Source organism: Salmo trutta, chromosome 25, assembly GCF_901001165.1.
Source record: "Salmo trutta chromosome 25, fSalTru1.1, whole genome shotgun sequence".
NCBI lineage: Eukaryota > Metazoa > Chordata > Actinopteri > Salmoniformes > Salmonidae > Salmo > Salmo trutta.
The window spans coordinates 31,941,309-31,958,606 of record NC_042981.1 but is presented as its reverse complement, the minus strand read 5'-3'; the positions used below and the strand labels follow the sequence as shown (position 1 = coordinate 31,958,606).

General features: G+C 42.8%; 1 protein-coding gene across 3 annotated transcripts in view; it reads left to right on the top strand.

The window, feature by feature from the left end:
* LOC115162422 (low density lipoprotein receptor adapter protein 1-B) overlaps positions 1-13,178 on the top strand; it is a 49,414-nt gene extending 36,236 nt beyond the window's left edge. For 2 of the 3 annotated variants that reach the window (XM_029713716.1, XM_029713715.1), the window contains exons 6-9: positions 3,110-3,205; positions 8,029-8,162; positions 8,930-8,964; positions 11,962-13,178. In XM_029713716.1, coding sequence (XP_029569576.1) covers positions 3,110-3,205; positions 8,029-8,162; positions 8,930-8,964; positions 11,962-12,106 — 410 coding nt within the window. In that variant the 3' untranslated portion in view covers positions 12,107-13,178. Of the gene's footprint in view, positions 1-3,109; positions 3,206-8,028; positions 8,163-8,929; positions 8,965-10,994; positions 11,027-11,961 lie in introns of all 3 variants that reach the window. The other variant, XM_029713718.1, reaches the window with a different exon arrangement.
* Positions 13,179-17,298: the final 4,120 nt, after the last annotated feature.

Below are 17,298 nucleotides of genomic sequence, written 5' to 3'. Positions count from 1 at the left end.
TTTCCGGTGTTTTTACAGTGAAAACATGAGGGCAGAAAAGGGGGAGATGGAAGTCACCAAATAGATGAAGTCTACTCCTTAAAACGGACTGGAAATATTTAGATTCAAGTCAATTTTAATTATTTACTATGTACACCGTTTTTTGTTGAACACACAGAGAGATTACTGTAAAGACAGACATCCAGCCCCTAGGTACTCGCTCAGGCTAAACGGATGAACACTGAAAGTGCTGTGTAAGGAAGGTTGTCACACACCCATGTATGGTTCTCACAGGTCAGCAGAACATATGTCATGTACTGCATGTATGACTTGTATGTAAATGAGAACTCCTGGGGGTATACTATACATGTGGGTGTCAGTATATGTCTCCCTCGGTTGTCTTCTGAACATAGCACCTTAGAATCAGTTCTCGTTTGATACAAAACAATGGCTCATTATCAGGATTCAGTTGCAACAAGCACAGTTGTTTTTTGTTGCTAGATGTTTTTTTGTGACTATCTGGTCTGGCACCTAGATCCTTGTAAAGTTTCTGCTTTCATTTTCGTCAAAACCCTCCACCCATTCCCCTCTTTCTGTTTGTCACTGTCGGAGGGGAGGAGGAGGAGGAGGAGGAGGAGGAGGGAGAGGAAGGAGAGAGTCTGACAATGGTAGTTCAGTCCTGTCTGTGACAGCTGGGTCCCTGTTCAATTGATCCAGTCTCACTGAGAGTGAAGGAGAGGCTATTCATTCCTTTACACCTCCCACCCTTTCATTTACTCCCCCGTTTTTGTGGTTTTGGACAGGTTGTTTACGGCAGAGCCTTTTGATAGTGTTTTAATTCAGATGCATTTCCATTTGATTGTATTATTTTCCAGAGATCAAGGCAGTGGACTGTTTCCTCTTTTCTGTGTTCCGTTCAGCATTTCAGAAATGAATATTAAAGCTGAAAATTAGGAGTGCAGGCTTTCTCTCTCGCTCGCTCGCTCGCTGCCCCGTCAGAGTTCACAGACTCAGAGCCATAAGGACTGCTAACCCCTCTGATTTCCTGGGCTGCCTTTTTGTCTTGTTCTACACAATGTGGCTGATGAGGGAGTGGAGTAGAAAGAAGTGATGCTTTGGGGAGCTATCAAAGTGAGTAGTCGTGTTTTCTTGTGGCAGAAGGAGAGCGAACTAACAATCATAGTCTGCTCCGTGAGTTACATGTCCCCGGAGGATTGTGGTTAGGAACATCAGGGTGGTTGTCTCTTTGCTGTACATCACTGCATCCATCCCTCTGCCCCAACCGACCACACAACCCCACCATATTTCTCTAAACTGCATCTGTGACCCACATCCTTATAGGATCTCATCTCTATGCATGAGAAGTAATCATTTGAAGTGTATTTACAGTAGACACAACTAGCTAGTATAGCTTTGATTTTGACTGTGTGAACTCTCAATATTGTTGGGTGTTTCAATGCCTGATGGCATTCTCTCACACCCTGTCTGGGGGTTATCCCATGCAGTTCCCACCGGAGGGGAAAGGGGGCACAGCCACCCGGGAATAGTTTGGAACCCAACCACCACTCAGCCACCTTGGCTCTCCTGGGGAATGGGACTCACAGGACGGGGGAGGGGGGGACGGGGGCTGCATGTTTTTTGATGCTTCCGCTGGACAATGTCTAAGGAATCCTAAAAGGGACTTAATGGAACCATTGTCCTTGAGGGACAGGCTGAGATGTGCTTTTAATCGCCACAGAAGTTAATGGAAGCATGAGTTACAGTAGGTCAGCAGCCAGGCCTTTTGACGAACGATCAGACCTGCAGACAGACTGTGTATGGTCAGTCCTGCAGACAGACTGTGTATGGTCAGTCCTGCAGACAGACTGTGTATGGTTTGCTTGAGAGCATCAGAAGTATGTGTGTATGCTTGAGCAAGAACCTTCCCTTTCACCATAGGGGCAAGAAAACATGCATGCAATGCATAAGCATAGTGGATACTGAGGTGTGTGTGTGTGTGTGTGTGTGTGTGTGTGTGTGTGTGTGTGTGTGTGTGTGTGTGTGTAGAGACTCACCTAATGTGAACAATGTAGACCAGTGTTTCCCAACTCCGGTCCTAGAGTACCCCCAACAGCAGCACACACTTTTGTTTGTAGCCCCAGACAAACTCACCCGATTCGACTCATTGAAGGCTTGATGATTAGTTGACAAGTTGAATAAGGTGTGTTTGTCCGGGGCTACAACACAAATGCGTGGTGTTGGGGGTACTGGAGGACTGGAGTTGGGAAACACTGCTGTAGACACACTGAAATTCAGAGAAACAATTATTCTCCAGGAAAGCTTTGTCTCTTTGGGTCAGGTCCTCACGCTGCAACCTAAGCCTTGCTCCCGTTCAGGTAAGAATGTTAGGAGAGGAGACAGGCTTTATCCACGTGACCCAGATGCTCCTAATTAAAGCAGAGGAGGAACTGCCTGCCTGATTGACTGGTTCCTGAAGCTACAGACCTGACCACTGTTTGGTTCTACTCGATTTAAACTCCTGGCCCAAGGCCACTGACTGGCATGTTTAAGTGTAGCCGCTACAGAAGCTTTTGGTCCTTGCGGCGTCTTCAACACCTCATGTCTAAATATTTAGGTGCGTTCGTAAATTCAGTCTGGCTATTTTACTCCGATTTCGTCTGAGTGTGCCAGAGCGCAGAATAACTGCTGAATTTACCAACCGGTGTTAGTTGAATATTACTGGCGTTAGTGAACGTTGGCAAAAAAACGTAATTCAATTGTTTCCAGCAGCACAGTTAGCCACTAACGCTCTGGATAACATGAGAACAGCCTAACCTGCTCTGCTAGGGTGAGTAAAATGGTCAAAGGTTCTCTCATTTGTGTCTGGAAGTAGCTAGCAAATGTAGCCAGTTGGCTTGTGCGCTTGACTGCCGCTGTGAGGTCAGAACACTTGGATCAACACTACTCATCGGCCTGAGCGTACAGTGAATTTACGAACACACCCATAGTGTTGTTTGGTCAAGTGTCCGATTTCTGCTGAGAATGATGAACAATGGTTTACAGACATTACAAACATGATCAGCTAGACATGAATATTCTAGATGATTGTCCCTCTCTTTTCCCTCGGTCTTTCAATCTCTCTCCTCCACAGACAAGGAGAAGCGTGTGAAGTCTGGATCGGATGGGGAAGGAGCCAGTAGTAGCCAGTCGGAGAGCTCGGCCAGCCTGGGCAGTCTGAAGGGAGGAGGTGAGTCACCAACCATAACGTCTCTCTGCCTCAGGGATGGAAAGATATATTCATATAGCCCAAGGGCAGGTGATGATGATAATCTGGTGCTTGTTGAGGCTCCTTTGTCTAGGAGTCCATTTTAGCCTAAATCCACCATCAAGCACTCATGCTGGTTACTGTCTTTGTTCTTCTGTAGATACTGGCTTGATCAATACTTCCTTGAGAACTAATGGTGATCTGTTTTTCTCAGAATCTTGTCTCTCTGATTATTATTTTTTTGTTGTAAAGATATTTGGCACAGAGGAATGTTAAGGAGAAAGGTGACCTCTGGCATGTAAGCTTGAGTCCAACAACAGGAAACAGTTTGTTTGAAAAGCTTGAGGGATCTACATTCTTTGTGGCTGTTTGGTTCCTCGTCCATGGAATTCTGTAAGCCAAGAGATTCTAGTCCCTGTGACCGTTTCCTCAAATCCTGCTGGTGAGGCATATTTAGCTTTAGACCCTGAAGTGCTGTGTTGCCCTCTCTTCTGAGGGACCTGAGTTCATATCCGTTTGGACCTAGTATCTAGGTGTATGGCAATAATAAACTATGTAGTGTGTAAGCAGGCAGTATGTGAAAATGAGTGTGTGGACTGGGGGTGCCAACCATAAATAGTGCAGAGCCTCCACCTAGTGGGAATATACCCCTAAAGTGTGTGTGTGTGTGTGTGTGTGTGTGTGAGTGTGTACAGTATCGGTCAAAAGTGTGGACACACCTACTCATTCAAGGGATGTTTTTAATTTTTTTAACAATTTTCTACATTGTAGAATAATAGTGAAGACATCAAAACTATAAAATAACACATATGGAATCATGTAGTAACCAAAAAAGTGTTTAACAAATATTTTAGATTCTTCAAAGTAGCCACCATTTGCCTTGATGACAGCTTTGCACACTCTTGGCATTCTCTCAACCAGCTTCACCTGGAATGCTTTTCCAACAGTCTTGAAGGAGTTCCCACATATACTGAGCACTTGTTGGCTCCCTTTCCTTCACTCTGCGGTCCAACTCAGCCCAAACCATCTCAATTGGGTTGAGATCAGGTGATTGTGGAGGCCAGGTCATCTGATGCAGCACTCCATCACTCTCCTTCTTGGTCAAATAGTCCTTACACAGCCTGGAGGTGTGTTTTGGGTCATTGTCCTGTTGAAAAACAAATGATAGTCCCATTACGCGCAAACCAGATGGGATGGTATATCGCTGCAGTATGCTGTGGTAGCCATGCTGGTTAATTGTGCCTTGAATTCTAAATAAATCACTGACAGTATCATCAGCAAAGCACCATCACACTACCACTTCCATGCTTCACGGTGGAAACCACACATGAGGAGATCATCCGTTCACCTACTCTGCATCTTACAAAGACACATCGGTTGGTCTAATGTCCATTGCTCATGTTTCTTGGCCGAAGCAATGCTTCTTCTTATTGGTGTCCTTTAGTAGTGGTTTCTTTGCAATTTGACCATGAAGGCCTGATTCATGCAGTGTCCTCTGAACAGTTGATGTTGAGATGTCTGTTACTTGAACGCTTACGCATTTATTTGGGCTGCAATTTCTGAGGCTGGTAACTCTAATGAACTTATCCTCTGCAGCAGAGGTAACTCTGTGTCATCCTTTTCTGTGGCGGTCCTCATGAGAGCCAGTTTCATCATAGCGCTTGATGGTTTTTGCGACTGCACTTGAAGAAACTTTCAAAGTTCTTGAAATGTTCTGTATTGACTGACCTTCATGTCTTAGTAATGATGGACTGTTGTTTCTCTTTGCTTATTTGAGCTGTTCTTGCCACAATATGGACTTGGTCTTTTACCAAATAAAATGTATACCACTCCTACCTTGTCACAACACAAATGATTGGCTCAAACGCATTAAGAAGGAAAGAAATTCCTCAAATTCACTTTTAACAAGGCACACCTGTTAATTGAAATGCATTCCGGATGACTACTTCATCAACCTGGTTGAGAGAATGCCAAGACTGTGCAAAGCTGTCATCAAGGCAAAGGGTGGCTACTTTGAAGAATCTAAATATATTTTGATTTAACACTTTTGGTTAATACATGATTCCATATGTGTTATTTCATAGTGTTGATGTCTTCACTTTATTCTACAAAGTGTAAAATAGTAAAACTAAAGAAAAACCCTGGATTGAGTAGGTATGTCTAACCTTTTGACTGGTACTGTATATATTAGTTTACCCACTAGGAAATATAATATGCCCACACAGTATTGAAATACACACCAATTAGATATCCCTTGAGTTATGCTAAAGAATAATCAAACAACCAATGTACCGTTATGAATTATTATTAAAAGGAAAACATGTTATACACCAACAATTATCAGCCCCTTTGAATCGCTAGATCAATGAAAGATAGATAGATATCTATCGATAGATATACACACACTAATTAGTAAAGATCTGGTACCAGGGTTTAGCGCTTCAGAGTGTTCAAATATACTTTAAAATGTGTATCCCTTCCCTTCAACACAATAAAAGACACAAGAAAACTGCTCAGTCCCAAATAAACTCAAGGTCCTGTGTCCAAGAATCCGTTCCAAGCTTTACTGGCGCCTGACCTGAGGCGCAGCGCGCGAATGGAAACCACTAGTCAACGGACCTGTGGCTGTCCCAATAAAACACCCTGGAACAGCTCGACACAGTTCCTTTTGTGAAAACGCAAACTAAATGGTGCTCTTTCATTTAAACGAGACCACTCAAACTATTAACTCCTCTCACTTTTACTACAACCAATGGCAACCCACAACCGTGGTAATGCGGTCTCTCAGTATATCGGTAGAGAGAGAGATTAAGAGCAGCCTGTTGATGACGGTTGATTCTCTGTCGGAGAAAGTACAACCTACAAATCCCTCACTGTCCTCACGGTGATCAAGTAAATGTTTGTCATATTTAGTACTTTTATTTCCACTGGTGAGCGAGTTACACAACTTTACACTGCTTGAAACAACTAATTAGCAAACGTTGATAGCTTGTAGTTTTCATGAGTCTTTTCATGAGTCCCTCACTCGCGTTGCACAGTTTCCTAGCAACCGCTCAGTCTCCCAAATATGTCCCACATGCAACAACACCAGTACATACTTAAGGAATAAGGCATGAGGGGGTGTGGTATATGGCCAATATATCATGGCCAAGGGCTGTTTTTATGTACGACGCAACGCGGAATGCCTGGATACAGGCCTTAGCCGTGGTATATTGGCCACATACCACAAATCCCAGAGGTGCCTTATTGCTATTATAAACTGGTGACCAACGTAATTAGAGCAGTAAAAACAAATGTTTTGTCATACCCGCGGTATGCGGTCTGATATACCACAGCTGCCAGCCAATCAGCATTCAGGGCTCAACCCACCCAGTTTATAATAAGTAATACAGTCTGTGCTAAAAAAACCAATAAAGTAACCAAGGGGGTTACAGCTGCATTCCAGAGCCTGAGAGGGAATGACGCTGACCCTACACCATACAGTACCTCTGGCACTCTGAGTTCTCCCTCTTCTCCCCTCCTCTGGGATCATGGGGATCAGTCACCGTGTGACACATACAGAGCAGCCTTAAAACATCCGCTTAGCCACGCGTCCCCGTCTTCTGGCCAGTTGGACCCCAGCCAGCCAGAGTGGGATCCCTCAGCTGACTCTGTTAACATGGGCCGGGACTGGATCAGCTCGAGATCACAGGATCAGGGCCATTTGGGTTCTCTAGAGAGGAGGGTAAAACCCTTGACCTGGAAATTATATTTTTGTAACAGAGGGGCTTGGTGTAAGGGGATTGCAGCCCTGTCACTTTATTTTTGGCAGTACTTGAGCTATGACTCACACAGGGATGTGTGGGTTAGACCCATAATGAAGTGGTATTGACAGATGCAAAGCGCTCACAGTAAGTATACACCACCTGGGAGCCTCAGGAAGGCGTGTTGCTGAAACTGATAGTTTCCTGCTCATCATACAAACTAGTGTTTGTGTGCATCTCTATGCACATGCTCCCGTGTCCTCTCTACTTGGAGATGTAGTTTCTTAGAGGCCTGTAACATGATACTCCTGTTTGCCACTCACTCCCTGGGGCAAGCCTGCCAGACGATGCCCAGACCCCAGCCACACTCCAAAGCATGCAAACATTTAAAAAAACGTTATGTTGCTTATGCTTTAATCTATCAAATGTATTGCACAACTAGCTACATTTCGTTTTTTTATCACGTTATACATTTATTTGGGGATTCCACCCTGTAATTTGCCTGATGACACGCGATTGGAGGAGTCTCATTTCATACAAGGGCGTTTGTCTACATTCCCTCTTCTCGGTTATCTTTGACCTTTTTCAAAAGGAGGACAGAGAGGACGGAGGAGAGGGGACCCAACAGTTGAGCAAATCTAATTAAGAAAAGGCCAAGGTCTTCTAAGGATAAAGAAGGATATGAGGTGCTTAATGAAGCCAAGTACAACTTTGAGACCGGTTTAGAGAACTGAGATTTGACCTTCTCTTCTCAAGGGACCGGCGACAGTTAGTCTGACCAGACAATCAAGGCTCAGACAATTAGGAGGGGTAATAAGGAGGGCTTGGTCCTAATGATTCCCATAATGGCCTTTGTGTGCATGATTCCAGTTAATGTTATGTTTGCATATGATGATTATAAGTGTGTATGAGTATTGGCGCAAGTATGCTATGATAAATTACTTGGTAGACGTCTCACTTGTACATCTTGTAATGTCATTTAGGTAATACTTTTTTTGTAAGTCTGTTTAGAAATCAGTCTCTGAGTTCCATTAGGTATGTTTGCTTTCCATTGTTTTACAGAAGTGGCCACAGGAAACCTTCTAGACTTGGCAGAGGGGGCGAACATGACGCTGGTCCACTCGGGGACAAAGGAGAGCGAGCCGGACCCCTTCATGGTGCGCAACCACTCCACAGAGAACAACAATACTGTATGGGTAAGAGAATGGGGGCTATAATAGTACTATTGGCGCTGCACACGCTTGATAAGAGGGGCAATGCTTTATGGATGACAAAACCAAAGGCTTGGAGGGCATATGTTTTGCTACAACTAGCTGTATGGGTTAGATAAAATGGACGGAACAGCTACAGTATACTGTACGGGTAAGATGGAAACAATACAGTATTGGCAATATCTCCTAGCATACACGCTTTATTCAAAGGCAGGGTATTTATACTAGAGCAGTGTTTCCCAACCCTGGTCCTCCAGTTCCCCCAACAGTACACAGTTTAGTTTTATCCCTGGACAAACACCTCATTCAACTCATTGAGACCTTGCTGATTAGTTGACAAGTTGAATCAGGTGTGCTTGTCCAGAGTTGCATTAAAAATGTGTACAGTAAGGGGGGTACTGGAGGACCAGGGTTGGGAAACACTGTACTAGAGTATATGTATGGGTTGAGTTAAGCTCAGGACAATACTTGTTAGATGGTCCCCATAACAGGGGAGGGTGTGAGGTTGTTACTCTGCAATTCTATACTTATTTGATAGAGGTGTGTGTGAACTTTAGCTGCTCATAACCCAAAGCTTCCTTTTAAAGCTACTGTAAAACCATAAGAGCCGTTTGATGCCATTATCTTTATTGGAGATCACTTCCTGCAGTGTCCCTACTGTAAACCTTTTCTAAATGTTTTTAACTGTATTTAAATTACTTTGACATTGTCTTCTTTCACTGACCTTGTCTGTTTTTTTTTTCTTCTGGTAGGAGCTTGAGGATGGTCTGGATGAAGCTTTCTCAAGGTGGGTGATGTTACTGTACCTCGTCCAGTCCCCCTCTGCAGTACCACACCACACACACACACACACACACACACACACACACACTGCTCTGGAAATAGCTGGTGGTTAGGGCTCGTCTCATAAATGCTGCCACTCCCTCCTGGCTCGTTGCGCTTATATCTAAGAAACAGGCTGTGTTTTCAGTTTACTGGCGCCAACGCCACACTTAGTCGTCATCTGCTTTCTCAGCCTCTTTCTTTTGGCCCCCAGTAAGTTTTCAAGTGGGATAGATTGAATCTGGCAGACAAGAATGGTTGTGGTTGAGGGATAAATACAGAGCGTTGGTTTTCGGTCACAGAACTAGCAGGTTCAAGGTTGACTGGACATGTCCTTCAGTGTATTCCTTGTGCTTTTGCACAGACTGGGATTACTCAATGGCTCATTTTAAGCTAATCCAACTCATGCAGAGCTCAAAGGACGCCATTTTGTTTCAATCAACCCTGATAGGGTTTTGAGGCCTACTGTGGAGTTTGGGGAACTGAATCACAATTCCCAATTATATTTATTTGTTTTCTAATGTCTACCACAAAGTAAGAGTCTAATTCCAGTCTTGTCAGTGCTTTAATTTCCCCCAGGACTCTTTTAATTTTCTCAGTTGAAACTGACAGTGGCCTCTGTTTGTCTGTCTGGAGGTAGGGACAGTTTGCTTCATAGACTGGTAATCAAGCCATTCTAACGCTGTTATCAGATAATTATTTGTCTGCGCACACAGTAATTACTCATTAAGCTGTTAATATCTGCTGCTGTGATTAACGAGGGGACTCTGAAGAAGTGATTGTCTTAATTGAGGGACATTTAGGAGGTGCAAGCCTTTGAGGAGGCAGTGGATCTGGTGCAAGCCTTTGAGGAGGCAGAGGATCTGGTGCAAGCCTTTGAGGAGGCAGAGGATCTGGTGCAAGCCTTTGAGGAGGCAGAGGATCTGGTGCAAGCCTTTGAGGAGGCAGAGGATCTGGTGCAAGCCTTTGAGGAGGCAGAGGATCTGGTGCAAGCCTTTGAGGAGGCGTTGAGCCAATGGTGAAACGAAGTGTCATATGGACTGACCTCGATGTCCAGCCAGACATGACCTGGACGATCTGCTGATGTCAGTACTTGACTCACTTCTCTCTTACATTTTTTTTTTTTAGTTCCATGCCTGTTGCTGATATATGCGTCTGGAGAGATTTTCATTACTTAGGCTGCCACTTCAAAGTCTCTGTCACTGGACTCAAACAAGCTAGCTCTTTAGTATGGATTTTCTAAAAAGACCCAGTGATGACAGAAAGATTTGATTGTCTGTGAGACCTTAGTCTTCCTCAAGACTGGGCTGTTTGTCCACACGCAGGGAGTTTATAATCGGGTATATTTTGTTGTTGCTAATGCTTGTTCTTTCCTTTCTTTTCCTAGGGAATGGGGTGGAGTGAGGTCAGACTTTTCCTCTGTGTTTGAGGAAAGAGCTTTCAGTAAAAGTCAGTTAATTGGCAGGCTTGGGTTCCTCCAAACATGCTGTGGGTGGTAGAATGGGGTAGCAGAACTCTGGAAGTCAAAGGACGCATGTAATGTAGACAGTGGTTTTCCTCCTTCGGGACTTCTTGTGAATCCAAGAACAGTTTGTGTCAAACCTCCATCCTTGTATGTTAGCGTTTTACTAGTTCTAAAACCTATAGAGTTGACATTTCTTCCCTTCATTCTCTGCGTGAGTGATTTTAAGTTCAGCTGTATGGTCACGTAAACCTCTTCCCGTACATCCCTTTAAACAAGGATATGTAGCAAAGTTGAGCCCAGGGCTTTTTCTCAATACTGATACTGACCTTGGACTGATGAGCCATTGCTCTAACTCGAGGGATTACAGTGACACCTTCTGGCGTAAAAGGTTACTGCAAACTTTGGGCATGGGTGGACATCCTCTGCAGTTCCTCATCATGACTATAGGGGACATGATTCTCTAATCTTTTAGTACTGGCATGAGGTTCTAACAGCTGTCTGACATTTTACATTTCCTTTGCACCCCTCAGCCGCAGTCTGGATAGCTTTGAATCATACTCAGGTAATGACGTCATCCATTGGATGTGCCGTGTCCCCCCCCCCTCCATTACTTCCCCCAGTCACCACCACTACATTCACCACTCTCATCCAAACTGTGACCCCCTCTGTCACTCTCTTGTCCTCACCGCACCCCGCCCTTCTGTCTGAGCGTGGATGTGTACATTACTGCCACCATGTAGTTGCATATCTCGATGTAGGAGTATTCCATTACCACAGCTCGGAACCCTGTCCTATTGACGATGCTGAGGTAATGAAGGGCTCAAACTGACAAGTACCCATCTAATTTAAGTTTGGACTAGAGGATCCTACTGAAAACCAGCAAAGTGCACAGAGGCTGGGAAGGCTGTGCTGTGTATGCAAGGCAGGGTTCTACGCTAACGTGTTGATTGATTTATTCTCATTTTGTCCATGCCTCGGATATGTGTTTTTTCTTCTTTATAATCAGCCATTTCACCGTTGTTGCCACATCACTAAATGAGTGATGACATGGTGAGCCAAGTGGTTACTGTGGTAGCAGTGAAGTGTCTGGCGTGTGTTGAAACATTGTCTTGTGTCAGGTCTGAGATCTGTAGTCGTGTGAAGTGATTGTCTTACTTAGATGACCATACCTCACTGTTTGATTATTTCACACAACATGCCTCTACTGTTCAGTTCTGGATACTGTAACACGAGACCAACACAGTATTTGCAGTTACACTTACTTAAATTTGACACATTTCTGTATAGTATATTTAATGTCATGTTCAACAATGTTTGCTAGTAGCCAATACACACATTTGACAATTTAAATTGTACTACTGCACAATGCTTTTCAATGTTAATGCTACCACATCTCCATTCATTTCAATGTATTGAGTGTTCACATCCCATCTGTTACATGGTGTCTTTTGCCTGATGAATGTGACAAGTGAAATGTCTTTCCTTCTCCCTGTCTAGACTCGCTGAGTCTCGCAATAACCCCCAGGTCCTGGACATTGGGGTAAACCCTCAGGACTTCAACACCGAAGAGTGCCTGTCCCCAACTAACTGGGACAAAACGGACGCAGACAACACCGAGAAAGACGATATGTTTGGGTTCTAAGGGTGGAGCCACTGCGGACGCAAGGCATCGAGGAAGGGAGAGAAAGATGGAGGGATTTGAGTGAAAGCAGTTGAGGCAGTGACTGGGATGTCTGTGAAATAGTAGTGCCATGGAGTTTGTACCTGATTCTCCATGAAAGTCCACTCAGTGGTGCCATCTTGAGGGATGTGACTGTTGGTGCATCTAGCTGACCAACCAGGTGAGACCTTCCTGAGCAGAGAGCCTCCAGAACTCATACCAAAGCAATGTAACCATTTGTTTCTTTTAATTAAATGTTAAACATGCAGTCATCTGGTGTTTGTTAAATTCAACTGTGCATAAATTTTTTATTTTTCTATTTGCCCACTGTATATGCATCTACTGGTATGTTTGAACTGTGTGTGGACCAAATTTAAGTATGTATCTACCGTATACATAAGCTGATAGAAATAGAGCTCTATTTCAATCATTTGTTGAGCATTTGGTGAAGGCGCAGTTAAGCATTTAGAGGCAGAAAATGCAGAAAATGGATAAAACAGGTTAACACCTCTATGGTCAGTGTTTGATGTGGAGTCAGGGCTAATGCCATGGTTGTTATGTTCCCTATGTTAATGGACCTGTGGATGGAGGGGAAACTTCACAGGTGATGGATTCAAAGCCACCAGCTGAACTCCAGCCCTGATGCCAAATATAAGATTAGAGTGCGGGTGGCTCACCTCTGTGCTCTAATAATTGGGCAAACAGGCTTGATCAAAATTGACTTGCATATATAATGTGTGAGTTGTGTGTATATGGATTAATCTTTTATTCTATTGCTAGATCTATTTTTGCACTCTACTCATCCCTCTCCAAAGCACATACTTTCATGTTGGGGATTGTTATAACATCAAACTCTTACATATACCATTGTAATGTTGTCTATGACCTTGTTTGTGCTAATAAAGATTTTGATAGTTTACTCATCAGTTTGGGTATGAGGATTTGAGGTCCAGTTTCAGTGTTAATGTCGGACATTTTTCTTAGTTTGAAATGTATTTAAATCATTTCCGGTATTATGTTACTCCTATTGAATTCAATAAAATGTATATATCAATGTGAGTCTGTTTTAATAATCTACACACTGCACCAGTTACAATTTATTACAGCTCAGCTTTCTCTCACAGGCCACCTGTGGTTACATTCAAGTAACTCATGAGTCATAACATTGGCATTAAGCATGTTATTTGTGGGTAAAACAATTGGCCAACGCCATATTAAACAAATTCGATGGTATCCAAATAAAATATTTTTGGTGCATTTGTCAAATGTACCTGATATCCATAACGTGGTTGAACTCATTGACCTTTCTCGAGCATGCACCTGCTCTGCCCCAAAAGTTATTTTTGGGCCGTGCAGTGGCTGATATGACAAAAGTGGTGAGTTGGCTAGCTAGCTATGTTTGACACCATTCAGCTAGTTATTCAAAAAAATATCAACCCATACAACCAACTATTAAACTTTTGCGTTAGATCGATAAACATTTTTCTGATGGGAGGGTGAGGCGAAGTGCAAATGCGGTAGCTAACTAGCTTTAACATTTCACTTATTTTCCCCCAACTTGGAAACCGTAAATGATGCTAACTAGCTAAGGTCATTTTTGAAGCAGGTCACTTTCAATAAGTGAATAAGATTTAAAATGTTAGTGTGAGAGCTATGCGTGGTGTGATGAATTCATTTTCCAGCTGTAGTTTTCTACCTCACTACTCTAGTACCTAAGGGACGGATCGAAATGTACAGAATCGGTACATGGGGGAGGGTCATGCTTTTTCAATTTCTGTCAAGGGGAGGGTTTCATTTTTTTTTTACATTAGTCCAGGGAAGGGTCACGTAATTGATGTAATTTCAATATTTCTGTGTTTTAGAATGAGTTGCGTATTAGGCTATATACCTGTGTGCCCAATGCAGCCCCTCATCTCTGGTTCTCTGCTGGGCATGCAATATCAAATACATCTATAGGCTATTTAGTGTGGTCTCAATCAAATTATCCATAGGCTACGAATTGCATGCTTGGAGAAGCACAGAGCAAAGTTATATTTGTAAGATAGCTGCTGGGATGGTGTAAATAAAACTAGGCTGCATTACACACTGCAATGGATATTCCAACCCTGAGCCTGTTTTGATCTTACCGATCCAAATCTTTTTTTGTGCTGCCTAACCAATGCTGTGCTGGGTGTAGTGCTACAATGGCAGGTCAGGAGGAGAGTCAAAGAATTCTGAAAATAATTTTTGATTAGGCCTAGTCCAAAAATATGCCATATCTCGCACACGGACTAGCTTATGTTCTGCTCAGTTTGAGAAGGAGAGGGCGAAGATGAGGGCCAGAGGTCAAATTTGATAGCTTGCTACTACTATAATTAATTTGAATAAAAACCGTTTTTTGCCATTATGTATTTATCAGAGTTATTGACCTCACAATAAGCCAGATTCTAGTTACTTGCATTGTGGTGCTGAAACTTGAACCAGCGGTCGTGGTACAATCAATCGAAAATGGACAGCTCATGGTGCTGAAAGTAGGCAAATGCATTTCAAGCATCTTCATTTTAATTAGACTTTAATAACAACGAGGACTTTGTTTTGGAGCCTATTTCCTCCTTTAACAAATACGAGCTAGGCCTACCTGTTTGACAGATGAAATTAAGCTATAGGCTGCTATATACATAGATTTGTCGGCCAATTCCTCCACCCACCATGCACTCTTTAAATAGCCTACCTCCATGTCAGTGAAGGGCTGTTAAGTTAAAATCAAAACTCGATCTGTACAATAGAAGATGTTTAAACTCAGACAGCTTTTAAGGAAACACTTGTGACCTCTCGTTTGGTTAAGCCAAGGAAGAAGAGTAGCCAGTAGTTAAAGCTTTAATTTTTCTAGGTTGGTAGGCCTACTGTCTGGGGTGGAAAGGTAGACCTACTTTTTTTAAGTACCATGCTCAGATTCCTATTGATGTCTCAGATTGAATTATTTGTAAACGGGGACAGTTTTGTTAAAAACAAGACACACTGATTTGGCATTGGAGAAATATAAGATGAACACAGGCCTATCTCTCGGTCTATTCTTAGCCTGTAATTTCAGTCATTTGTGTGGTATTAAAAAATATTCTGCTAATATGTAAAATTACTTAGAATTGCATTAAATGTTTTATAAAAAGGCAATTTCTTCTCAGACCTGCAAATACTGATGATAGGTTCATGTAATGCTTTTACTGTAAAGGAGATCTTTCCACCCATATTCTTGTTCAAGGTGATCTGTGAACCTGCCCAACCTTCTGGCCCGGAGCCCTGTGCTGAAACAATAATAAAGTACAGTATTTCTCAAATGTTGGTATTTTGAGTTTCTCTAAAAAAAATATAAACAATATAATTAAAGTATTGTTTGTGCATTGCCAGTCAGGGGTGCCAGTAATTTTGGAACCCACTGTATACAGAGAAAAGAGTCGGCCCGAGAATCGAACCCTGTGGCACCCCCATAGAGACTGCCAGAGGTCTGGACAACAGGCCCTCCGATTTGACACACTGAACTCTATCTGAGAAGGAGTTGGCGAACCAGGCGAGGCAGTAATTTGAGAAGCCAAGGCTATTGAGTCTGCTGATAAGAATGCGGTGATTGACAGAGTCGAAAGCCTTAGCCAGGTCGATGAAGACGGCTGCACAGTACTGTCTTTTATTGATGGTGGTTATGATATCGTTTAGGACCTTGAGCGTGGCTGAGGTGCACCCATGACCAGCTCGGAAACCAGATTGCATTGTGGAGAAGGTACGGTGGGATTCGAAATAGTCGGTGATCTGTTGATTAACTTGACTTTCGAAGATTTGAGAAAGGCAGGGCAGGATGGATATAGGTCTATAATAGAGGTATAATATAATATTACTGCCTCGACCGATTAATCGGAATGGCTGATTAATTAGGGCCGATTTCAAGTTTTCATAACAATCGGAAATCGGTATTTTAGGACGCCGATTGGGCCGATTTAAAAAACAACAACATTTAAGACCTTTATTTAACTAGGCAAGTCAGTTAAGAACACATTCTTATTTTCAATGACGGCCTAGGAACGGTGGGTTAACTGCCTTGTTCAGGGGCAGAACGACAGATTTTTACCTTGTCAGCTGAGGGATTCAATCTTGCAACCTTACGGTTAACTAGTCCAACGCTCTAACCACCTGCTTTACATTGCACTTCACGAGGAGCCTGCCTGTTACTTAAACTTATCTTATAAAAAACAAATCAATCAATCAATCATAATCACTAGTTAAACTAGTAATATCAACCATGTGTAGTTATCTAGCCTGTCCTGCGTTGCATATAATCGCTTAGGTACACGTTGCTCCAACCATAAACATCAATGCCTTTCTTAAAATCAATACACAGTATATATTTTTAAACCTGCATATTTAGTTAATATTGCCTGCTAACATGAATTTCTTTTAACTAGGGAAAATGTGTCACTTCTCTTGCAAACAGAGTCAGGGTATATGCAGCAGTTTGGGCCACCTGGCTCGTTGCGAACTGTGAAGACTATTTCTTCCTAACAAAGACAGCCGACTTGGCCAAACGGGGGATGATTTAACAAAAGCGCATTTGTGAAAAAAGCACAATCGTTGCACAACTGTACCTAACCATAAACATCAATGCCTTTCTTAAAATCAATACACAGAAGTATATATTTTTAAACCTGCATATTTAGCTAAAAGAAATCCAGGTTAGCAGGCAATATTAACCAGATGAAATTGTGTCATTTTGCGTTCATTGCACGCAGTCAGGGTATATGCAACAGTTTGGGCCGCCTGGCTCGTTGCGAACTAATTTGCCAGAATGTTACGTAATTATGACATAACATTGAAGGTTGTGCAATGTAACAGGAATAACGTTTTGTTTTCGAGATTATAGTTTCCGGATTCGACCATATTAATGACCTAAGGCTCGTATTTCTGTGTGTTATTATGTTATAATTAAGTCTATGATTTGATAGAGCAGTCTGACTGAGCGATGGTAGGCACCAGCAAGCTTGTAAGCATTCATTCAAAAAGCCCTTCGCAATGCATTGCGCTGTTTATGACTTCAAGCCTGTCAACTCACAAGATGAGGCTGGTGTAACCGATGTGAAATGGCTAGCTAGTTAGCCGGGTGCGCGCTAATAGCGTTTCAAACGTCACTCGCTCTGAGACTTGGAGTAGTT